Genomic DNA, 27000 nt, shown 5'->3' on the forward strand with positions numbered 1-27000 from the left:
GCTGAGCTCCCATTCAGATTAATAGGACTTGAGCTGTAGTGCTAAAGAACGTCCACCACATAGTGTACTATGCTGTTCTGGCTCTGTACACGGTGCACGAGAAGATGCTCGCCCTTTACAGGGAAGATGCTGGCACTTTCCTCTAACAGCAGCAATAAGATTTAGCTCCAATCGCTGCTTTTTAGTTAGTTGATTACTGACAATGCCATTTAAGGGGTTAAATACTTTGAGGGGCTATGTTTTCTCATCCTTTACTACCACTAAAGCATGGCATTTCAGGGTGCCTGTATGGGTTATAATGCAAGCAAGTGGCTGTTGGTCCCTGCTGCTGCCACATTGGTACTTCTATTAAACCAAGCGTGTGTATTGTAATACATTGTACAATCAAACAAGTCCCCTGAAAGAAATTTGGGAAACAATAGCAAAGAGAGTTTGAAAGATAATTTATTTTTAATATTTTATAAATTATTTGGCATCACTGTGGCTGTAAATGTCAGAGCTTTCAAAATCATATATTTTTTTAACCCATGTGTTAAATTCTGTAAAGAAAAAAAATAAAGGGAAAAATTTTAAAAAAAGTTCTGAATATTAAAAGATGGTGACAGACTTTTTTTTGTAGAAATTGTATTTTTTTTAAACCAGTAAAATAAAATATATATAAATTTCCTATCGCCATAATAATACTGACCTGAAGAATCATGTTATCAGGTAAAGTGGTAATGAGCAGGCAGTACATTGTCATTTTACTGCATAACCCGCATCCATTAATTGTTTGTTCTCCTTCTTGGCAGTTTTTATCCATGTTGCAGGTACACCTCTGCCATAGTACAGCTGCAGCATGTAAACCCTGCCTTGGAGGAACATGTTGTTTGACCATGGATAATAATAAAATATACCTTTGCATTCTTCTCAGCCTTAACACAGAACAGTATGTCTGGTCCCCACATCTTACCCTGCTCACCATTGTGCTTGAGTATGTGGATCTTACACATTCCAAAAATTATTAGATGTGAATTTTAAATTGATATTAATAAAGAGTAATTCATTATTAAATGGAAAACACTGTAATCAATTATTTTACAAGGACCAAATTCAAATTCTTTACTCTGACGTTCTCTGAAAGATTCATATACTAGTTGTTATTATTTAATTTTCTTATTACCGTATTTTTCGGATTATAAGACGCTCTGAATTATAAAGATGCCCCCAAATTTTGAGGAGAAAAATAGGAAATTTTTTTTTTTTTTATAAAATGGTGGTGCTTCTTTATAATCCATGCGTCTTATTGCTTACCGGTGGTGGCTGTGGTGAAGCGGGTTCCTAAGGTCGCTGCTGGAGGAGGCAGGAGTGGGGTGATTCTGCAGGCCGCAGGCTGGGATGAGGGGTTGTTCCGATGTGCGGTGCTGCTGGTGCCTGGCGTTGCGGTGGTGAACGGCGGTGCTGCGGGGGTGTCCAGTGCTGCTGCTGGTGTCTCCGGAGCTGCGGGGGGCTCTGCCAACATTTTGTGAAAGGCCATAGCCCCCTGCAGTTCTATGGTTTCCTGTGCGGTGGACTCTGGGAAAATGGCCGCCGCAGCCAATCCCTGGATGAAGGATTCCTGTTAGGCCACGTTCACACGTCCATTATTTCTTCAGTATTTTACATCAGTGTTTGTAAGTCAAAACCAGGAGTGGAACAGTCAGAGGAAAAGCATAATAGAAACACGTCACCACTTCTGTATTTATCAGCCACTTCAGTTTTGACAAACACTGATGTAAAATATTGAACGTGTGAACATGTAGCGTTAAAGGGGTTTTCCCACTCTTTTTTTTTTTTTTTTAAGAATAGCTGGAGGGAAGAGACAGTTGCAAAATAAATGCATAAAATGTTTTACCCACCTCTGTATCACTGTCAATTTTGTGGTCTCCTTTAACAAAAGATTCCTTTGCTCAATAACATCAGATTACATGCAGTATAGGTGATTAATAATAATTGGAATTATAAGAATGGTGCCAAGGTGATAAGTTAAAATTGTTATAGCCTCCCCATCTGCAATCCTGTCCTGTCTTTCCCCAATGGAGGAATGCAGCCAGTAAAATAAATATGTGCGTAAATTTCAGTGACAGTGTGAAAACACTAATAAAGTGCTCTTCTATATTGGTTTACACTTCTGTAGTAAAGAGCCCAGATCAGCTGCATCCCAGTAAATCTAGTCGTTCACTTAATAAAGTTTCTTCATGTATTCCCAGACAGACTCGATGATGTTGAAATTAGGGCTCTGTGTGGAGGCCATATCATCATGTTCTCCTGTGCTCCTGTGTGGAGGCCGTATCATCATATTCCCATCATGACTCCTTGTTCTTATTGAGGCTGAAGATAGCTCTTTATGACATTGGCTGTATTTTTGGGGTCTTTGTCCTACTGCAGAATACATTTTGAGGCAATCAGATGCCTCCCTGATATTGTATTTTTCAGCATTAAGGACAAGAACCTGACCGAATCCCTAATTTAATTTGTGGAAATGCCACACAAAACTTGTAAGGAACGTCCACCACGCTTCGCTGTCGCCCGCAAACATTCATTTTTGGACCACTCTCTAGCCTTTTGGCAAACAAACTGCTTTCTGTTACAGCCAAATATTTCATATTTTGACTCGTCAGTCCAAAGCATCTGCTGCTATTTCTCTGCACCTCAGTTCCTATGTTTTCATGCGTAGTTGAGTCACTTTGCCTTTTTTCTATGTCGAAGGTAAGGCTTCTGGTCAGACTTATTAGTGCACTAGATGGATGTAGCTGGGACCCACTATTTTGCATCTTCTGATTTCGATGGGAAGTAAACTTGATGTGTCTCTCATATGCTGCTCTAAGTTCCCTTGTCCAATCACTACATATATGGTCTTCAACATTGCCCATTGGCGTTTCTTCAAAAGAGCTTGAACAGCTCATCTTGAAACCCCAGTTTGCTTTAGAAGTTTTTGCCTGGGAGAGACCTAGCTTATGCATTATAACTATCTTGTGTCTTGTTGCTGTGCTCAGACATGCCATGGTGCCATGTGACATGAAACGGTCTCATTTGTAGTTGAGTTTAGCTGTACCTCACCCAGTTTTAAATGGATTGTCTGGCCTTAGGGTACAAGTCTGCAGTCACTTTATGTGACTGCAGACTTGTGAATTTTCATGAACTGTGAAGATTCTCCAGTGTTGAGATCGACGGGCATGTGAACGCAAGTATGTGATATGCATAATGCGGCCATGGGTGCAGCTTCGCTCAATGCAAGTGTATTAATAGAGGACAGACCCGTCTAGTTGGAATGTGCCCGGAAGGATGCAAATCACATACTTGTGGTCATATGACTGCTGGCTCTCAGCGCCAGAGAATCCTCACAGTGCGCAATCCGCGCTGTGAGGATTCACAAATCTGCAGTTTCATAGAGTTTCTGCAAAACTGTACCCCAAGGTTGGACATCCACATTAAAGGGTATATTCGGGACTTTATGGAAAAACAAAAATGTACCTAAGCACTAACAGGCAGGTAATTGCAACTTACCTGCCTGTTCTGCACAGCGTAATTTTTCCCCGGCACTGAGCGGTCACAGACCGCTCCAGCCAGGGATTCACCTGCCCCTGCTGACTCAACGGAGTGTGACATTTGACATCATTCTGACTGACGGCAGGCTCGCTGTTATGATCTGGTGGCCTAGGAGCAGCATGGACGAGCTCTGGAGTAGGTGGCCTCTATACTGACAGCAGACCCTGAACTTAACACCGCAACTATAAGTAGCCGTGGGATGTTCCTGTCACTCCCTCGACACCTCGTCACAGCCGGAGGACTAATTACCCCTAAAGAAAGAAACCGGAAAACTATCTTGCCTCAGAGAAAATCCCCAAAGGAAAGACAGCCCCCCACAAATATTGACTGTGAGAGGAGAGGGAAATTACAAACGCAGACTGAAAACAGAATTTAGCAAAGGAGGCCACGCTACCTAGAAAGAAAAGACAGGACAGAGTACTGTGCGGTCAGTATTAAAATACTACAAAAATCCACCAAAGAGAATACAAAAATCTCCACACCTAACTAAAGGCATGGAGGGTAACTCTGCGACTCCAGAGCTTCCAGCTTGGCTGAATAAATCCTTACACAGACAAAGCTGGACAAGAAAAAACATAGCAATTCACTGAACTATAAAGTCCACAGCATGTGGACTGCAAAAACAAAGCCAGGACTTATCTTTGATGATTTGGACAATCCAGCAGGAGAAACGAAGCAGAGATGTGAATCCTCCAGAAAAACAATGGACAACTGGCACTCACTAAAGGGTGAAGCCAGACTAAATAGCCCCGTCCAAAGTGGAAGCACCTGATGACTGCTGTGAAGGACAAACAGCAGCACTACCACTTATAACCACCGGAGGGAGCCCAAGAGCAGAACCCACAACAGAATTCACAACAGCTCGCCCAGTTAGGCAGTGGGGATCTAGCTGTCAATCAGAATGATGCCGGAAGCCCCCCCGTCAACTGAGTGGACTGGAAAAGAAGCCTCCGGTCTGTAGACGTGACTTCAGCAGAGGCTTCTGAATCCCCGGCAGAAGCGATCTGTGACCGCTCTGTACCGGAGAAAAATGGCACCGTGCACAATTACCTGCCTGTTGGTGCTTAGGCACCCTTTAACCCCTTAACGACCGTTGATACGCCCTTTAACGGCGGTGATTAAGGCTGTAATCACACCGACCCAACGAACAAATCGGTCTTATCACTTTTACCTCACGGTGACCGGCGCCAAAAAATAAAATAAAAACAATAACTGAATTGCTGGGTTGTTCATTCTGTGTGTGAACAATTTAAATAAAAAGCGATCAAAAAATATTATGTACCCCAAACTGGTACTAAAAAATCTTGTCCCACAAAAAATAAGCTCTCATATGGCTCTGTTCTCCAAAAAATAAAAAGGTTACAGCTCTCGAATATGGCGAAAAAAAATCCACTTTTTTATTAAAAAAAAAAAACATTTTTGTGGGATAGTAGCAAAACCTAAATAAAAACTATATAAATCTGGTATCGCTGTAATCGCACCGACCCGAAGAATAAATCCACCTCATCGCTTATACCGCACGGAGAACAGCGCAAAAATAAAAATAAGAACTATTCTTGTACTGGTGTCTTATTTGTTCATTCTACCTCCCAAAAATCTGAATAAGGCTCAGATCACATTTATCCTGCTCTCTCCGCTGATCGCTTATGTCGTGGTTTCCGTGTAAATTCCCCAAAACCACAATTTAGACAAAACCCCGATCTAACCACTAACTTATGAGGCAGATGGAGTCACTTTGGACTGGTCTGTCTTCTAGCGATTTTCAATCATTTTAGGCATCTGTTTAGCGCACAAGTGTGGGCGACCACAGATCTGTGCATGCCTAAAAAGATGGAGACCACCGGCGCAGACGCCAAAGGGAGAATGAAGTATCTCCATCTGCCTCCTGGTGGGTGGTTCCTTCGGGGGTTTCATATTAGGCTTCTTTTACAATTACCATGGTTTTGCGTCCCGTTTTTACGGCCCCAATACATTTCTATGGGGCCGCAAAAACGTGCCGCAATAATTCCATGCTCGATATTTTTCATGGCTTACGGACACGGCCCCCATTGAAAATCAATGGGGCCGCAAAGACGGAAGCTTGTTTTTGCAGTGCACCGTGACTTCCGGTTTTGCGGAACGCTTTTTTTTTACCCAATACTTTTGCCATAATATTAGAAACCCGAAAAACGTTGATCCGCAATTTTTTTTGCAGTCCGTTATTGTGGCAGACCATGAAAATTGCGACGATACGGCCCGCAAAAAAGGCTTGCAATAACGGGCCACAAAAAACACGGTGAGTGTAAAAGAAGCCTAAATTGCATTTTTGTGGGTTTTACACGGAAATCCCCATGTAAGTGCGCGTAGAACACAAGAATGTGATCTAGGCTTATCCTAGAAGTGATCGAATAATATTATGTACCCCAAAATGTTACCAATGAAAACCCTAATTTATCCCACACAAAATTCAGGTCAGTCATCTGTCAGTGGAATTATAGGAGGTTCCCACGTTACTGGTAGGACAAATACTCTGGAAAACTCTCTATGGCTCTCGCACCTCTCAAATAAAATGCATTAAATTCTCAAATCCAAATTGTTCTGTCCATTCTACTAAGGACAGTGTGGTTCCAATTATGCATTAAAGTTTACTAACATTAGTGTTTTGGTTTTGCTGTGTTATAGCACCATCTAGTGGTGGTTAAATTTATAACCTGTGTTTTAGTTATAATTAGAGTGTTGCATTATGGGATTGTACCAAGGTATTCTGGGAAAGAGAGACTCCATTACTTTCTGTGTACTCCCTGGGACACACGCGTTCATGTGCTGTGCTGAACTACCTCACTTAGTTTCCATCCTGGTTAAGTTTATCCGTTTTACCGCATTTTCAATACCTGTTTACCAATAAACAAGTTAGACTACAGAGAACAGTCTGCTTATTTGGAAGACAGAAGTGGTTTATGCTGTATGTTGGATCACACACCGTATCAACGTGTATGAAGACAGAACACAAATGCACCCCTCCTCCTGAGCCCTGCTGTGCCTAAACCACAGTAAAAGGCCATGTTTGGCATTATTGTAATGGAGAGAAGGCACTTAATTTACAGGTGCGAACGCCAGGAGCACAAACTGGGCTCAATGTGGTGCTACATTGTATGTGGGCACAATGTATGGGTACTACACTGGCAGATTTACAATTCTCCAGAATAAAGCACAGTGTGGATTTTACAAAATGGTCATTGCAGTCGTATATGAATTCATTGAGAGGTGCAGTTTTTTATACAATGGGGTCACTTTTGGGGGTTTTCTGCTGTTCTGGCACCTTCAGGGCTCCGCAAATGTCACCCGCAAACTATTTTAGCAAAATCTGCACAAGTTTCCAAAATGGGGTCACTTTTGGGGAGTTTCTGCTGTGTTCAAATGTCAGAAGCTCTTCAAATGTGACACAGCACAGCATTCACAATCTATCCCAGGCAAATAGCGCTCTTTCCTAGCTCTGCCATGTGCGCATGCAGAGGTTTTTGACCACATATGGGGTATAGTCACATTTGGAAAAAAATTGCACAACAAACTATGGGGTCTGTTTTCCCCTATTATTCACTGTGAAAATAATAAACTTGGGGCTAAAACAACATTTCCGTGAAAAAAAAAAAGAGGAAGTTTTCTATATAACTACCTAATGTCATCAAATTCTGTGTAGTACCTGTGGGTTCAAAATGCTCATTGTTTCCCTGGATAAAATCCTTGAGGGGTATAGTTTCCAAAATGTGGTCACTTTCACTGTTTAGGCACATTAGGGGCTCTCCAAACGCAACATGACGCCCGCAGACCATTTCATCAAAGTCTACGTTCCAAAACTTCACTCCTTCCTTTCTGAGCACTGGTATGCTGCGCCCAAACAGTGGTTCCCCTCCACATATGGGGTATCGGCGTACTCAGAAGAAATTGCACAACAAATTTCTGGTCCATTTTCTCCTGTTACCCTTGTGAAAATAAAAAAAAATTGAGGCTTAAAGTACATTTTTGTGGGTAAAGTGTGATTTTTATTTTATTTTTATTTATTTTTTATTTTTTTCACAGCTCTACATTATAAACTTCTGTGAAGCACCTGGACATTCATGATGCTCATGACACATATATATGTTTCCAAAATGGGGTCCCCTGTATTTTTTTGGAAAATAAAAAAAAAATTGGGTTAAAAGTACATATTTGTTGGTAGAATGTGATTTTTTTTAATTTTCACATCTCTATGTAATAAACTTCTGTGAAGCACCTGGGGTTCTACATGCTCATGACACATCTAGATAAGTTCCCTAAGGGGTCTAGTTCCAAAATGAGAACACTTTGGGGGGGTTTCCACTGTTTAGGCACATCAGGGGCTTTCCAAACTAGAGATGGGCGGACACCTGGATGTTCAGGACCAGCGGGTTCAGCTGAATAGTTACAAAAAGTTCAGGTTCGGGTACCAGAACAGTACCCGGACCCGAACCCTATTCACTTGAATGGGGGACACACACCGGGTGTTTGTCACCCTGTCATGTGCATGACAGTGTGGCAAACACCGCTTCTGATCGTCGCTGAAATCATCCCCGCCGGTCAGAGAGCCGCGGTTCCCATGCTGTCAAAAGACAGCTGTGATCGGAGGTATAAAGTTTACCTCTGGTCACTGGTATCAGCTGATGGGACTACCACTCCCATCATCCGACACCTGTTGCCGCTAGTAACAGTGAGAGCAGGAGCGGCAGATGGGAGTATTCATTAGCTTGTTCCTGTGCTGTAAATAAAAATTAAAAAAAACAAAAACCATTGTGGGTTCCCATGTATTTTTGATAACCAGCCAGGCAAAACTCACAGCTGGGGGCTGCAACCCTCAGCTGTCAGCTTGAAAAAGCCTGGTTATCAAGAATAGAGGGCTCCCCATGCTGTTTTTTTTTAATTATTTAAATAAATAATTTTAAAAAACAGCGTGGGACACCCCCATTTTTGACAACCAGCCTTGCTAAAGCAGACAGCTGGGACTCTCGCTGTTATTAGTGGCAGCAAGCTTCGGATGATGGGAGCGGTAGTCCCATCAGCTGACACCAGTGACCGGAGGTAAACTTTATATCTCTGATCACAACTGAGCGCTCACGCTGTCTTTTGACAGCATGGGAACCGCGACTATCTGACCGGCGGTTATGATTTCACCGCCGATCAGAAGTGGTGTTTGCCGCACTGTCACAGGCATGACAGCGTGACAAGCACCCGGAGTTCGGGCAGCCGAACCTGAAACAGTAACACGGACTTCCTGGTGAAGTCCATGCTCGGTGTCCGTGCCCAAAAAGTAGGTGTTTGGTACAGACTCCAAACTTTACTGTTCGGGTTCGCCCATCTCTATTCCAAACACATCATGGCGTCCACTCTCGATTCCAGCCTTTTTTGTGTTCAGAAAGTAAAACGGCACTTCTTCCCTTGCCGCGCCCTGCTGTGCACCCAAACAGTGGATTTCTCCCACATATGGGGTATCTGCACACTCGGGAAATTGCTCAATAAATTTTAGGGTCCAATTTTTCTTGTTACCCTTGTGAAAATAACAAATTTGGAGCTAAATAATCTTACAGATGTGCCATTTCTGGGGTGGCTGGGAGCTGGTATTTGTAGCCGGGGGGAAGCAATATCCATGGCCCCTTCCTAGGCTATGAATATCAGCCAGCAGCTGTCTGCGTAGCCTTTCTGGCTATAAATTATAGGGGGACCCCACATCATTTTTTGGGGGTCTCCCTATTTTAATAGCCAGTAAAGGCTAAATATACAGCTGCGGGCTGAGATTCATAGCCTGGAAAGCTCCATGGGTATTAACCCCTTCCAAAGCTACAAATTTTGGCCCCCAGTCGCTGGCTTTCCCACTCTGCCCGCAATTTTTTTTTTCATTTTTTTTAAATTAAGATACGGCGTTTAAGGCTGGGGTCACACTTGCGAGAAACTCGTACGAGTCTTGCACCTCAGTACCCGGCACTGCTGCCTGCACTCGGACCGGAGTGTGCGGCTGCATGTATTTCTATACAGCTGAACGCTCCGGTCCCGAATACCGCCGCAGTTCCGGGTACTGAGGTGCGAGGCTCGTGTGAGTTTCTCGCAAGTGTGACCCTGGCATAACACTGATTTTGTGTTTGTGTGTCTTTAGTAATAAACATAATTAAATGGTACATAAAGAGTTAAATAAACATTGGGCTTGGTATTTATCTATTATCTATCGTATCTATTATCTATGTATCTATATCTATTATCTGTCTATCTATTATCTATCTATCTTCCATCTATTATCTATCTATTTATCTGTCTATCTATCTATGTAAACCGTATTCTTCAATGGAGTATGTAAATGAAGAGGTTGGACAAGAAATGACATCACAATTTTTTTTTTTTTTAAGTATGTTAGCTTTATTTAGGTTACAAAAAGGCAGACAAATCTGCATGAAAAAACCCATGAACAAATGCACAAAAAACGCAGCAAATCCGCACCTGCATTTTCTGGCAAGAGAGGGAAGAATCTGCACAGAAAATTCCACAGGCAAATCTGCAACATGTGCACATACCATAACACAAACAGGGCAAAAGGTCACAGACAGCACATAACTGTCTACTTTGCTAGTCTGACAAAATCGTAGCAGTTCCTTATATCCACCATGCTAGACTGCATATGAGCACAGAGGACGGGCAGCGCTCACTGCGCCTGCCCAAGGCAGGAGAAAAGAGCGCAGGCGCCGGCTGATTTCAAAACAGCGCTGAGGAGGCGGCACCCGGCGCCAAGAAGACTTGAGTGACGGCTGTGTGGCGTCTGCAGCAGGGGGGAAAGGCCGGTCTCCAGGACTGAAGAAAGGTATTTAGGACAAATTACAAAACTGATTATTTCGGCAGTTACAGCACCAATAACTAAAAGAGCCACCTTGTCAGAATGCAGCATTACTGCTGCACAAGGTGGCTCTTTTAGTTAAAAACGCCCGGGGGGGGGGTTGACAGGTTCCCTTTAAAGTCCATAGGCAGGTAGCTCCACCTAGTGGAGAAGACTAGTCGCCAAATGTATGCTATTGACAGGAAAGCAGAAACACTTCTCCCCCCAACCATATATTCTGAATGGTTCATGTCAAATGGGTTTTGTGGAACTGTAATAATGATGATGACCAATCTGCTGGTTATAGCGGCTGTAGCACACGCGCTGCAGACTCTTCATTGTTAACGATCCATAGCTGTTTTCAGTATGATTTCTGTAAACCTGCTTTAATTAGTAATTTTCTGTAGAAAAATAGAAGTTATGATTTTTTGGATATTTATTAATTATGCTTTCTTGTGTAGCCCCAAAATATTCTGCAGCACTTTCCAGACGTTATCATGAGCAGGGGGTTGGACCAGATGACCCAGGAGGTCCCTTCCAACTCTATCATTCTATGATCAGTCTCTGTCCCCATTGGGGCTCACAATCTAAATTCCTTATCTTAATGCCTTTGGAGCATTACAAGAAGGCAGAGTAACCCAGGGAGAACATACAAACTCCTCTATGTTGCCCTTGGTTGGATTCAAACACAGGTGCCCGAAGCTGCGCGGCGACCGTGTAATCACCGAATATAATTTTTAACGGTGTTGGAGCTTTTTTTTTTTGCTGCTCTCGCCATGGAAAATGCTGAATATCTGCATCTTGCAACAAGGGCTGGTGTAAATAGTGCATCAGATCTAAGTGTGGCGGAGAGGGCAGTATGTGGCTTTCATGTGGGGCCCAATTGCAGCATTGAACTGGCTGGTCCAGATAGGGGCTTTCAGAACTACGGCTGATCTGGGTTAATCAGCAGGGTCGGGATTTCTCCTTGTTAGTGCTGGCAGCTCAGACAGTCAGACTACCAGGTTGGAAAATGTGCAGAGAGCCTCTCGCGGCAATCACACTGGAATGTTAGTGTTGGACTGCAAGGTTGGACCGGTGCAGCTGTATTATCCTAAAACGTTCCCTGCTACTCCGCAGGGACTGGGTGTGGTGGGACCTGCTACCCAAACCCACATTCACCTGATTGTTTTCTGTCTGGGTAGATGCAGGAGCTTAACCCCTTTACTGTGTCTGATTTAGTCTCTGTTTTATATGTTATGTCTAGCTGCTCCCTCTGCTGGTCAGGTGACTAATTGCAATCTTACAAGGTTCATAAAAAGCTTTTTTGGCACACTTTGGTGCTTGCTGTAACTTTTCTTTTATGAGTTAAGTTAGAACATTCTGACTTCTAAATTATTATTCTGTTATATAAGAGAAGGTCACACAAATCATGGTGGTCCAAGATTAGAAAAACATGGCTGCTTTCTTCCAGATACAGCACCACATCTGCCCATGAATTGTGTCTCATGCTGCAGCTCACCTCCAATGAATAGTTGCTAATACCTTGTGGGATGTCTGAGTTCCCAGGATTGCCCCTGGCTGACCTCCAAACATACACTTTGGGCAAGAAACTCCCGAGAAATGTGAGTTTGCAAGTGTGCCACTGAACTGAATAGGGATGAGCTGGACTGCTACACACATCCTGTGAACAGGACAGAAAGCAGCCATATTTCTCCACATTTGCCTTCAGCCACTCTGTATTTTATGCGGAATATGGTTTCTTTTTGTCTGAAAAGCAAGAATCTGATCGCTGAAGGATCTGACGCAATGACTAATACCTTAGGCCTCATGCAGACGTCCATGAAACACTCGATTTTATTCGTGATTTTCATTAAAGTTTGTTACTATTTTTTTTGTCCTTATTGTTTTTGATTGGTATCTCAGATGAAAACTACCCATAGAAGGGTCCGTGAAAATCCCAGATGACGTCAGTGAGCAGTCCGCGATTAACATTGTATATGAGAAGTTTCTCATTTATTTTTCTGTCCGAAAAAATCTCTGATGAATCATCTGGACCCGTGGAAGCGTGGTTAACGCGAAACGGCCGTCGTCCTTTTTACTTGCACTGTCCCTGCCCTGTTTACCTTGTCCATGAATTTATATTGGAAATAAAGGACTAAGGTTTCTTCGTCACAAAACGGAAGTGTTGCTGCTTTCCTCTTCGTTTGGATGTATATGAAAAGTTCGTCATTTATTTTTCTGTCCGAAAAAATCTCTGATGAATCACTGATGGTGAAAACTGATACAGACCAAACACTGATGACATTCGGACTGTTTTTTTATCAATGTAAAAATTTATGGACGTCTGAATGAGGCCTTATAATGTCACCCGACTCTAATGAAGCAGAGCCCCTTTCCCTGCACATCGGCCATGCAGCAATGTATGTGTCACCAAGCTTTCTTGTGCCAGGAACATCTGCAGATGACATACAACTCTGTGCAAAATATGAATATTGGAAGCCTGTACACTAACAGTGTATCGTTGTGACGCCTGCGCTTCTTGTAACATTTATATCATACAGTATATGACACTGGCTTCTGGTGCTCACTCACAGGAAGGAATTTTCTGTTTCTGTCTATAACATCCATAAAGCATATATAGGAATGTTCTTTTTACAATAGAGACTGTTTACCCTGCCTCTGCTTGTAGCCCTGTCTCTGCTTGTAGCCCTGTCTCTGCTTGTAGCCCTGCCTCTGCTTGTAGCCCTGCCTCTGCTTGTAGCCCTGCCTCTGCTTGTAGCCTCTGTCAGCAGTTCTGTCACATTGGACTGCAATAATAGTGCCGCACACCCATTCCCAAGTAGAGCACCACAGGTATTTGCGCTACTAGGGGCTTCCAGCAGAGTGCACTGTTATAATAAGTCATGCATTGAAGCATGCTAATTTTTTTTCTTCACAGAGAAAAAAATTATTAATATAATCAGAAACCCCTAAAGCAACAGAGAGCGATAGACACCAAATTCTGGATATGTGGCATACACTATGTGCTTGAGGCCTATTTTAATATTTGGTTACTTTCTATTGGATATTGGAAAGCTGCTGTGAGCTGGGTACCCCACGTTTTCTAGACGAATATGCCATGGAAGTGGAAGTCAATTGTTAGAAAACCACTTGTTCCCACGAGTGTATAAAAAATTGTCCAATTTTCATCTGTACATTACAAAACCAATGACAGTTTCCTATGCAGTTTGCCATGTATCAGTAGAATTCGGTTGCTATATGATAGATCCAAATGGGATTCATTTTTTTTGTGCGTTCCCGTAGAAGTAGGCGACTTTTGTATGAAATACAGAGAAGACTGGTGCGCTTTTTTTCACGTAAACATTCGGTCTGTGGAAAAAAGAAAGTTATCTGAATGGCAATTATGGTTCTAGTGCTGTCAGTTTTTTTAAGGACTGAAAGTAAAGTCATGTGAATGTCGACCTTGGAATGAGGGCATGCAAAGCGGCCATGGTGCAACTGCAACAAAGCCAAACACTGCAACAGCTTTATTTAACAAGCAACCATTTACCTGCGAAAACCATGTGGCAATCTGCCGGGCAGTTTTGAAAGTGATAAAACTGTTCCCACGCAAGATCAAGTGATTATTTAATGATCGGATGGAAAACAACAATGCTGACCACCTTCAGTCACATCACAGTTGCACTACAGCTGCATGCAGTTGCATCATTTGGCCTTACCCTCATAAACTTACTTTTCTGTTACAGAAATGTATGTATATGTAGCTGCTCTGTTACTGCAGAGAAAACTGGACTATAAGGGTATGTTTCCACTTTCAGGAAACCCAGCACTTTGGACACATCAGATACCCTGCTCCGCCCAAAGCGCCGCCCCCTGAAGTACGCACGGTGATTCCAGATGTGTTCATTGAAGACATGCGGAATCACCGCATCGTATACATAGACTGGGTTATTTATCTTATGGAGGCGGAGCGTTTCCGCAAGATAAATAGACATGCTGCGGTCTAGAAAGACGCGCCGCATGTCCGCTTACACAGGGCTCCCGGAGGCGTCCCTGCACGCATAGTGGAGACGGGATTTCATAAAATCCCCTCCACTATGCTGTAACATCAGGACGCTGCAGATTGGATGCTGCGGCTGTACGCAGCATCCAATCCACAGCAAAAACTCAAGCAATACGCCCCGTGGAAACATACCCATAGGCTGGAGTCGCTTATTGTGAGTCTTTACAGCCCTGCATATTATAGGAAGACTCCGAGATTCACATTAGGAAAGTGTTCGTTATGGAGTTCCCAAAAAGTCAGATTACAGCTTGTTATAAGGGGCCCTCTAGCAATCCAGAGAATGTGAGGGGGGTTTATTTATCCCTTGGACATCTCTGAATAAAAATATTTGGATGAAAAGGGACAGAGCATTGTATACCATGCCGTCCCCTATAATAGGACTGCACTCCCAGTTGTCATACTGTCACATTACCTTACACTAACCAGACACATCCGCCATTGAATTATGATGTAATGCAGTACATTAGCCCTAACATATATTCCCGCTTTATTATACGTTCCACCCATCTTCCTGTGTTCTCTTTGGGGGCAGCTTTCCAAAATATGTTGGCCTTGTAAAATAGGCTGTTTTATTCTCAATCTTCTACTTCATAAAATGTTATATGGCAGAGTTCAGAATTGCCACAGGGTAAGAGGCCGACTTTCACAGCACTCTTGGGGCAGGGGGCTGTTCACACGCAGAGGCGGGCCTGGTTTCATTGTCCTGTATTGGGGTCGTCAATGTTACGAATTATTGGGTCGATGAGGCCAGTCACTGTATAATCACACTGCACTCCGTGATGAAACAACATATGTGCAAACGTCTACATAGCAAACATAGATCCTTCCAGCATGGAAAGAGTTATGTGACATTTTGAAAAATGTGCTGGTCGCCAGATACGGGTGGACAAAGCCCATGTCCTTTTCTAAAAAGCAGATATGAAAAAGAAGTTCTCCTACGTTGGGCACTGTGGAGACACCTCACTTTTACTGATGGGGTATCCCGTTTCAAGCACTTGCAATATCACCACCCCTAGTGTTGGCTGCAGACAGGCAGATCCTTATTATATGTTTATAGAGGAGATTTGGAGTTTCAGAAAAATGTTCTTACTTTTATGAAAAGAGAGAAAAACAGATCACAGACGGTTGCCTGCTTACACACTATGGTGGTTCCCGCACATCAGTGCAGGCAACCCTGAGACACATATATTTCCTCCCTGGACATGCTATGGACGGCACTGATACATTGAAGTGGATGTTAACAGGTATCACAATACAAACTGCATATATTAATAAACCGCTCTCTTAGGATTGCAGGTTAGAATGGATGTATAATAATTTTTTAAGCCTAGAATCATTCTCGACCCACCTATCCTGTCGGACAGCACCTCAGTGTCCCTCCTCCTCCTGCTGAACTCTACCACAGCTCAGTACAAGCTGCAGCTGTCAGTTAGACCAGTGGGTAGAGAATAAACACACTTGTACTTGTGAACGCTGTCAATCTATGGATATGTGAACACATCTTTTTTAGGCTGGTCCACTCTGAAATCCACCAGAAAAAGCTCAAAAGAATAAACATATGCATTCCTATGCAATAGTCTTTTGAGTGCCTTTTAACTGCTTCATGTTTCCAAAGATGTCAAGAGGTTAAAGGTGAATAAACCATTCTCAAAGCATTCTCCAATCTGTAGACACTTTTTACTTTACGATACAAGGCAATGAGACAGCTCCAAAGATCTTTGACGGCCAAAATGCTGAAAAAAGTTCTCGGGAAACAACCTTAAAAAAACCACAAAAAGATGCATCAGAAAAATAAACTGCTGCCATTTTCTGAAGCGTCTTCCTCTTGGAAAAACTTTGGGAAGAGAGTTGGCGGTTCGCTTGCATATGAAAGACATCAGTGCATACCATGCACTGGGCTAAAATGCTAAGTTTACTGTCACTGGATTTTACAGCTGTTTGGTCATGGATTTTGAATGCTTCATCAGGTCTAAGCTTAAGTTAGTTTTGTTGTCAATTTGTATTGTGACATTGGTTTACATCAGCTGTATGTAAAAGAAAATAATTATAAGTGAATATAAGAAACTGCAGTATACAGTATCTTATTGGAAAATATGATTTTTCTCCACTTATGTACCACTTCTCCTCCCCTTGAACTCGTCAATCACTTAAAAAACTTGCTAAAATCCATCCTGCTCAAAACAGTTTGGATTGTCAACTCACTGAAAAATCAGATTCTATGTGCTTATTGACATTGATGGAGAGGAGCTGAGTTTCGACACAAACACAGGTCAGAGCTGTTGCTTTTTTAGTATGTGTTTTAGTTTACTACTGTGCTGGATTCACATCTGCACTGCTCAGCATTGCTGCATGATGTTATTGAGGTTACTTACAGACAGAAGAAAAGAACTACCTTATATCTATGTGTACTGTGTTTGGGAACCCATCATAAGTTAGCATTCACCGTCTAGCCTGCTGAAGGGATAGCTGGTAAAAATAATAGCAGGATACAAGTTGTATAATGTCCAGGAATGTTGTTACTCCTCATGTACTCAACGGCTGCCTATTTTGCAATGACAGGTATTTTCTGAAAGTTACTTGAAAAGACAAGTGCATTTTATTTATATAGCTCTGGACAAACCATCATTATCAGCTGAGGTATCAATGTCATTTGAATACAATATAGTACTTTAATTCCTCAGATGGGTGACAAGTCCATGGGGTCAGTGCTCAGCCACCTGTGAAAAAGGCTTCCAGCAGAGGGAGGTGTCCTGTGTCTTCCAGCTGCAAAATGGCACATATGTCAACACTCGGGATATTTACTGCACGGGACCCAAACCTGCAATCAGACAGCCATGTGAAGGTCAAGACTGCCTGTCCATCTGGGAGGCTTCAGAGTGGTCACAAGTAAGGATTTCATAACACTATAGTCATCTTTAAGTCTTATGTGGAGTTTGATGTCATTGTATAAACATTTGTCATATAATGTGTATATATTCAGCATAAACTACCCGTCACTTTCTAGAGTCCATTATCTCCAGCCAGGACCGGCGTCCGTACCCGGCCAAGTGTCAGGGCCCTGAACGGGGGGGCCCACTCGCAGTCAGGGACACCTGCGCACTATGGGGGCCCGGTGTCTGTGCTAGTGTAGACACGCGCAAGTGTGCCCCTCCGCTTGATCAGAGTCCCGGCACTTGTGATACTTACCTCTCCAAGCTCCACCGCTGTGGCATTTGATGACTGTGACGTTCAGGTCAGGGGGCGCGATGACGTCACGTCTGTGCGTCCTCTGCCTGAGCAGTCACAGTTCAGAGAGCTGGAAGACGACGACGCTGAGGAGACCGGAGCAGAGCAGCAGCCAGTGATGAGAGGTGAGTATTTAATTTTTTTAATATTTGGAGCATTATATATGGGTACAATCATTCACTGGAGCATCATATATAGGGGCCATCATGTATGGGGCTCATTATACACTGGAGCATCATATATGGAGCCCATTATACACTGGAGCATCATATATGGACCCATCATACTCTGGAGCATCATATATAGGGCCAATTATATATGGAGCATGATATGGGCACATCATACACTGGAGCATTATATATGGGGCCCATTATATATGAAGCATTATATGGAAACTATTCTATATGGAACATTATATGGGGCCCATGATATACCGTATGGAGAATTAGGTTGAGGCTTATTGTACTGTATGGACCATTATTTGTGTCTCATTATACTGTATGGAGTAATATACGGGGCTCATTATACTCCATGGGGCCCATCCAATACTGTATGGAGCATTTTATGGGGCCAGCTATATATGGAGCAATATATGGGGCCCATCATATACTGGAGCATTATATGGAGTCCATCATATACTGTATGGAACATTATATGGGACCCATTATGTATGGAGCAATATATGGGGCCCATTATACAGTACGGAGTAATACGTGGGGCTCATTATACTGTATAGAGCAATATATGGGGCCTATTATATACTGTTTGGAGCAATATATGGGGCTTATTATTCTGTATGGAGCATTATATGGGGCCTAGTATTCTGAATGGAGCAATATACACTCACTGGCCACTTTATTAGGTACACCTGTCCAACTTCTTGTTAACACTTAATTTCTAATCAGCCAATCACATGGCGGCAACTCAGTGCATTTAGGCATGTAGACATGGTCAAGACAATCTCCTGCAGTTCAAACCGAGCATCAGTATGGGGAAGAAAGGTGATTTGAGTGCCTTTGAACGTGGCATGGTTGTTGGTGCCAGAAGGGCTGGTCTGAGTATTTCAGAAACTGCTGATCTACTGGGATTTTCACGCACAACCATCTCTAGGGTTTACAGAGAATGGTCCGAAAAAGAAAAAAAATCCAGTGAGCGGCAGTTCTGTGGGCGGAAATGCCTTGTTGATGCCAGAGGTCAGAGGAGAATGGGCAGACTGGTTCGAGCTGATAGAAAGGCAACAGTGACTCAAATCGACACCCGTTACAACCAAGGTAGGCCTAAGAGCATCTCTGAACGCACAGTGCGTCGAACTTTGAGGCAGATGGGCTACAGCAGCAGAAGACCACACCGGGTACCACTCCTTTCAGCTAAGAACAGGAAACTGAGGCTACAATTTGTACAAGCTCATCGAAATTGGACAGTAGAAGATTGGAAAAACGTTGCTTGGTCTGATGAGTCTCGATTTCTGCTGCGACATTCGGATGGTAGGGTCAGAATTTGGCGTAAACAACATGAAAGCATGGATCCATCCTGCCTTGTATGGAGCATCTTTGGAATGTGCAGCCGACAAATCTGCGGCAACTGTGTGATGCCATCATGTCAATATGGACCAAAATCTCTGAGGAATGCTTCCAGCACCTTGTTGAATCTATGCCACGAAGAATTGAGGCAGTTCTGAAGGCAAAAGGGGTCCAACCCGTTACTAGCATGGTGTACCTAATAAAGTGGCCGGTGAGTGCATGATGCCCATAATACTGTACGGAGCAATATATGTGGCTTATTGTACTGTATGGAGCATTATATGTGGCTCATTATACTGTATGGAGCATTGCATGCTGTATGGAGCAATATATGTTGCTCGTTATTCTGTATGGAGCAATATATGGGGCACTTTATTCTGTATGGAGCACTATGTGGTGCCCATAATACTGTATGGAGCAATATATGGGGCACGTTATTCTGCATGGAGCATTATGTGATGCCCATAATACTGTATGGAGGACTATACTGTCTAGTTTCTGACCTATTGAAAAATTTACAATACATATCACTCATGTAATGTAAAAAGAGAAATCTTTGGCATTGTACTATGACTATATTTCTCTGCTGTAACTGTGCATTATGAATTGTGATATGTGTTAAAGGGGCCACTTAGACTCTTTCACCCGGGGCCCACGAAAACCTGGAGCCGGCCCTGTCTCCACTCTCCAGTCATCCTTAGTTCAGTTCTCTTTTTGTGGATCAATAGTGATTATGGGCTAGGGAGCAGATAGACATGTTCTATAGAATGATGCATATTGCTAGCAGCACGCTCTGCACATGGATGTCATCCTGAGTGTTTGCAGTCACACACATGACTACAGACTTTGGTCAAAATCCCTTTAATACTTTATCACAATGGCATATTTACACATTAGAAGTCATAAAACAATTTTTGGTGAGATTTTCTTAAAATTGTGGCAAACTACTGTGGTTTAGTGAAGTTTTGGCTGTTTTAGGTTCTCATGCACGTAGCTGTATACGGGTATTTGCATAAGAGGCATGTATGCTGCGGTGTAGTATAGAATGGTGGATGCTGGCTTAAAAAAATGTCATCCACAGGCTGCGGAGACGACGAACTGTGGCATGGTATGATAAATGAACATTTTACATAAACAAACTGAGCTCAGAGACTGAATCCTTAATTGGATTATATTAGTGGTGTGAACGGTTTATAGTCACAATATTCAAGTAAGATCAGAGGCCCGATGCCCTCGTGAAACATAGACCAGATATTCCACTGTAGAAATTCCGCAGCAGATAGTTCTTAAAAGCTCATGTTCAAAAGACCTTGTTTTCTAGGGAGCTTTAAAGGGAGCCTGCCAGCTGATACATGGTGCCCGATCCACAGGCAGCAGGTATCAGATACTGGCTGTATGATTTCAGCCATATATATTTAACTCAAAGAAAAACATTGCTCTAAAGACGCTGGAGACCGAGCCGTACAGGAAACTAGTCGGACAGGTAGGTCTCCGGCAGCCTCTCCTCACCTGCTCCCCTGGAATGACATGTCTCTTCCTGTATACGCAGGTAGGGAGAGACCCGTCAGGCAGTGGCAGACCTGTCAGACTACTCTAGCTATTAAACAATGTTTTTTCTTTGAAACGCCACAACATTTCAGAGTTAAGCATGTATGGCTGAAATCCTGCAGCCACGATCTGATACATGCTGCCTGTGGATCGAGTAGCACGTGTCAGCTGTCAGGCTCACTTTAATAGCATTCCATTATAGTGCACAGGACTAAATCATGTGGGAATTTAGGCCCCGGATTAGTGATAAGCGAGTGTACTTGTTACTCGAGATTTCCCCAAGTATGCTCGGGTGGTCTCCGAGTATTTGGAAGTGCTCGTCTTCGTAGCTGTATGCTTTGCGAATGCTTGACAGCCTGAGTACATGTGTGGGTTACCTGTTTGTTACCCGACCATGTAACGAGTATACTCGCTCATCACTAGCCCCGATTCATCATTTGTGTTTATTTTTATTTTTTCCAATCATTTTTCTTTTTTTTGTCTTGTTATACCCGCTGAGATTTATTGCGCCTATCCAAATTCATTATACCGTATATAAGCCGAGATTTTCAGCCCAAATTTTTGGGCTGAAAGTGCCCCCTCGGCTTATACTCGAGTCACGGTCGGCGGGTGAGGGGGAGAGGGCGCTGAGGCATACTTACCTGCTTCCGGGGCTCCTGGCGCTCCCCCTGCCCGTCCCACGGTCTTCGGTGCCGCAGCTCTTCCCCTGTTCAGCGGTCACGTGGGACCGCTCATTAGAGAAATGAATATGGACTCCACTCCCATAGGGGTGGAGCCGCATAATTCATTTCTCTAATCAGCGGTGCCGGTGACCGCTGACAGAGGAAGAGGCTGCGGCACCGAAGACCAGCTGTCCGGGGGAAGGAGCGGGACGCCGGGAGCAGGTAAGTATTACATATTTACCTTCCCTCGTTCCACCCGCCGGGCGCCGCTCTGTCTTCGCGTCCTCTTGTTCTGACTGTTCAGGTCAGAGGGCGCGATGACGTACTAGTGTGCGCGGCACCCTCTGCCTGATCAGTCAGTGCGGAGAGACGCCGGGACGGGACGCTGAGGAGCTGCAAGCAAGAGAGGTGAGTATGTGTTTTTTTTTTTTTTATTGCAGCAGCAGCAATGGCACAGATTTATGTGCAGCATCTATGGGGCAATAATGAACGGTGCAGAGCACTATATATAAGGCACAGCTTTATGTGGAGCATCTATGGGGCAACGGTGCAGAGCACTATATATAAGGCACAGCTTTATGTGGAGCATCTATGGGGCAACGGTGCAGAGCACTATATATAAGGCACAGCTTTATGTGGAGCATCTATGGGGCCATAATCAAAGGTCAAAGGTGCAGAGCATTATATATGGCACAGCTATCTATAGGGCCATAATCAAAGGTGCAGAGCATTATATATGGCACAGCTATCTATGGGGCCATAATCAAAGGTGCAGAGCATTATATATGGCACAGCTATCTATGGGGCCATAATCAAAGGTGCAGAGCATTATATATGGCACAGCTATCTATGGGGCCATAATCAAAGGTGCAGAGCATTATATATGGCACAGCTATCTATGGGGCCATAATCAAAGGTGCAGAGCATTGTATATGGCACAGCTTTCTATGGGGCCATAATCAAAGGTGCAGAGCATTGTATATGGCACAGCTATCTATGGGGCCATAATCAAAGGTGCAGAGCATTGTATATGGCACAGCTTTCTATGGAGCATCTATGGGGCCATAATGAACGGTGCAGAGCATTATATGTGGCACAGCTTTATGTCGAGCATCTATGGGGCCATAATGAACGGTATGGAGCATCTATTTTTAATTTTGAAATTCACCGGTAGCTGCTGTATTTTCCACCCTAGGCTTATACTCGAGTCAATAAGTTTTCCCAGTTTTTTGTGGCAAAATTAGGGGGGTCGGCTTATACTCGGGTCGGCTTATACTCGAGTATATACGGTAGTTGTTCATGATTTTGGAGCAAAGTAAAAAATGAACTTTTTTCCTGTTACTGACAAATTTTTGCGACCTTTTTTTTTTTAGTGAAAAGTTGCATCTTTTTCAAAGTGTCAGAAAACATGCAACCTTTTAAAGATATGCATAAAACCACACCGGGGGAGGGGGAACTGGAGTGCAGTTACTCCAAATTATGCAACTTTTTAAAAAGTCATAAATTGATGAAGCAGACGAAAACACCTGGAATCGCTAAACTCCAACCACAAAACGGTGGGAACAAATAGAAAATAGATGTAAAAAAGGGCCAAATAGAATAATGAGTTGGGTGCAAACAAAAAGGCACAAAACCAGACAAAAACACAGAGCAAAAACCGTAATGAATTGCGGCTTCATTAGTTTTTTTTACCTTCAGATTCTGTAAATATCTGACAAGACATCGATAGCGGTTCAGACTCCATACATACAGAGGTATTTTTCCATTGGCTATCTCTGTCCGTACAGCGCCTGATGGAGTCTGTAAGTCAGTACAGTTGGGCTCTCATTTAGTGACAGCATGATAATGATAGAAGTAGCCGTTGTCGCCCTTTTTTGTGTTGATCATTAGCTTATAGATGGACCTGTCTTACAATAAGACCTTGGTTAGACTAGATGCCAGGTTTTACGACAGAGTTTAGTTCATGGAATCATATTTCCCAAAAATGAATGATTCTGCTTTGAAGTTGGCACAAATTGTTTCTGCTGCTTTATGTTCATTATTAAGGAATTACTTCCGAATGAAGGTCAGCATGCCACGACTTACAAAAAATGAAATGGGACGATTTCCAAATACTAAATGAAAAATGTCTTTTGTTGCAGCTCTGATTCTGAGGGTTTATTTCTCATGTTGGCCACTGTTCAGTCACTTCAGCTCACAGATCAAATTTTGCCCAAAGGCAGTGTTATATATCAGTGCACCAGGGAAGAGCTTTTGTTACAGTATTATAAATCAGACTTATACATGATGTTCAACAAATAAAATGTAAGTTTGTATGTAAAATCCTATTCTATAGCAGTTCTCTTAATCTTGGAAATAAATGCAAGTGTTTCCTCCATTTATGTAAGCATTAGGACATATACATCGCATCAAGATGCAGCAGACAGATGGAAGATAGTAAGACCACAAGATCAGACTACATAGGGTTTTGATTGTAGTCTGTAACCGTGTTTGCATAGAAACTGTAGATAGCCAATGGTATGATACTTTTACCTGGTATGGTATCGGTTTGCATAGAAGGTGTAGACACCCAGTGGTAGGATACTTTTACCTGGTATGGTATCGGTTTGCATAGAAGATGTAGACACCCAGTGGTAGGATACTTTTACCTGGTATGGTATGGGTTTGCATAGAATCTGTAGATACCAAGTGGTAGGATACTTTTACCTGGTATGGTATGGGTTTGCATAGAATCTGTAGATACCCAGTGGTAGGATACTTTTACCTGGTATGGGTTTGCATAGAATCTGTAGATACCCAGTGGTAGGATACTTTTACCTGGTATGGGTTTGCATAGAATCTGTAGATACCCAGTGGTAGGATACTTTTACCTGGTATGGTATCGGTTTGCATAGAATCTGTAGATACCCAGTGGTAGGATACTTTTACCTGGTATGGGTTTGCATAGAATCTGTAGATACCCAGTGGTAGGATACTTTTACCTGGTATGGTATCGGTTTGCATAGAATCTGTAGATACCCAGTGGTAGGATACTTTTACCTGGTATGGTATCAGTTTGCATAGAAGGTGTAGATACCCAGTGGTAGGATACTTTTACCTGGTATGGTATGGGTTTGCATAGAAGGTGTAGATACCCAGTGGTAGGATACTTTTACCTGGTATGGTATCGGTTTGCATAGAAGGTGTAGATACCCAGTGGTAGAATACTTTTACCTGGTATGGTATGGGTTTGCATAGAATCTGTAGATACCCAGTGGTAGGATACTTTTACCTGGTATGGTATGGGTTTGCATAGAATCTGTAGATACCCAGTGGTAGGATACTTTTACCTGGTATGGTATGGGTTTGCATAGAATCTGTAGATACCCAGTGGTAGGATACTTTTACCTGGTATGGTATCGGTTTGCATAGAAGGTGTAGATACCCAGTGGTAGGATACTTTTACCTGGTATGGTATGGGTTTGCATAGAAGGTGTTGATACCCAGTGGTAGGATACTTTTACCTGGTATGGTATGGGTTTGCATAGAATCTGTAGATACCCAGTGGTAGGATACTTTTACCTGGTATGATATCGGTTTGCATAGAAGGTGTAGATACCCAGTGGTAGGATACTTTTACCTGGTATGGGTTTGCATAGAATCTGTAGATACCCAGTGGTAGGATACTTTTACCTGGTATGGTATGGGTTTGCATAGAAGGTGTAGACACCCAGTGGTAGGATACTTTTACCTGGTATGGTATGGGTTTGCATAGAAGGTGTAGATACCCAGTGGTAGGATACTTTTACCTGGTATGGTATCAGTTTGCATAGAATCTGTAGATACCCAGTGGTAGGATACTTTTACCTGGTATGGTATCGGTTTGCATAGAAGGTGTAGATACCCAGTGGTAGGATACTTTTACCTGGTATGGTATCGGTTTGCATAGAAGGTGTAGACACCCAGTGGTAGGATACTTTTACCTGGTATGGTATGGGTTTGCATAGAAGGTGTAGATACCCAGTGGTAGGATACTTTTACCTGGTATGGTATGGGTTTGCATAGAAGGTGTAGATACCCAGTGGTAGGATACTTTTACCTGGTATGGTATGGGTTTGCATAGAAGCTGTAGATACCCAGTGGTAGGATACTTTTACCTGGTATGGTATCAGTTTGCATAGAAGGTGTAGATACCCAGTGGTAGGATACTTTTACCTGGTATGGTATCAGTTTGCATAGAATCTGTAGATACCCAGTGGTAGGATACTTTTACCTGGTATGGTATCAGTTTGCATAGAATCTGTAGATACCCAGTGGTAGGATACTTTTACCTGGTATGGTATGGGTTTGCATAGAATCTGTAGATACCCAGTGGTAGGATACTTTTACCTGGTATGGGTTTGCATAGAATCTGTAGATACCCAGTGGTAGGATACTTTTACCTGGTATGGTATCGGTTTGCATAGAATCTGTAGATACCCAGTGGTAGGATACTTTTACCTGGTATGGTATCGGTTTGCATAGAAGGTGTAGATACCCAGTGGTAGGATACTTTTACCTGGTATGGTATGGGTTTGCATAGAATCTGTAGATACCCAGTGGTAGGATACTTTTACCTGGTATGGTATCAGTTTGCATAGAAGCTGTAGATACCCAGTGGTAGGATACTTTTACCTGGTATGGTATCGGTTTGCATAGAAGGTGTAGATACCCAGTGGTAGGATACTTTTACCTGGTATGGTATGGGTTTGCATAGAAGGTGTAGACACCCAGTGGTAGGATACTTTTACCTGGTATGGTATCAGTTTGCATAGAATCTGTAGATACCCAGTGGTAGGATACTTTTACCTGGTATGGTATCAGTTTGCATAGAATCTGTAGATACCCAGTGGTAGGATACTTTTACCTGGTATGGTATCGGTTTGCATAGAAGGTGTAGATACCCAGTGGTAGGATACTTTTACCTGGTATGGTATCGGTTTGCATAGAAGGTGTAGATACCCAGTGGTAGGATACTTTTACCTGGTATGGTATCAGTTTGCATAGAAGGTGTAGATACCCAGTGGTAGGATACTTTTACCTGGTATGGTATGGGTTTGCATAGAATCTGTAGATACCCAGTGGTAGGATACTTTTACCTGGTATGGTATCAGTTTGCATAGAATCTGTAGATACCCAGTGGTAGGATACTTTTACCTGGTATGGTATGGGTTTGCATATAATCTGTAGATACCCAGTGGTAGGATACTTTTACCTGGTATGGTATGGGTTTGCATAGAATCTGTAGATACCCAGTGGTAGGATACTTTTACCTGGTATGGTATGGGTTTGCATAGAATCTGTAGATACCCAGTGGTAGGATACTTTTACCTGGTATGGGTTTGCATAGAATCTGTAGATACCCAGTGGTAGGATACTTTTACCTGGTATGGTATGGGTTTGCATAGAATCTGTAGATACCCAGTGGTAGGATACTTTTACCTGGTATGGGTTTGCATAGAATCTGTAGATACCCAGTGGTAGGATACTTTTACCTGGTATGGTATCGGTTTGCATAGAATCTGTAGATACCCAGTGGTAGGATACTTTTACCTGGTATGGTATCAG

The 27000-nt window shown here is 42.9% G+C and overlaps 1 protein-coding gene across 3 annotated transcripts in view; it reads left to right on the plus strand.

Moving 5' to 3' along the window:
• ADAMTS17 (ADAM metallopeptidase with thrombospondin type 1 motif 17) overlaps window positions 1-27000 on the plus strand; it is a 383062-nt gene that overhangs the window by 345755 nt on the left and 10307 nt on the right. For all 3 annotated transcript variants that reach the window (XM_077263365.1, XM_077263367.1, XM_077263366.1), the window contains one exon: window positions 17141-17345. In XM_077263365.1, coding sequence (XP_077119480.1) covers window positions 17141-17345 — 205 coding nt within the window. The remainder of the gene's footprint in view (window positions 1-17140; window positions 17346-27000) is intronic.

This window comes from Ranitomeya variabilis, chromosome 5 (genome assembly GCF_051348905.1).
Source record: "Ranitomeya variabilis isolate aRanVar5 chromosome 5, aRanVar5.hap1, whole genome shotgun sequence".
NCBI lineage: Eukaryota > Metazoa > Chordata > Amphibia > Anura > Dendrobatidae > Ranitomeya > Ranitomeya variabilis.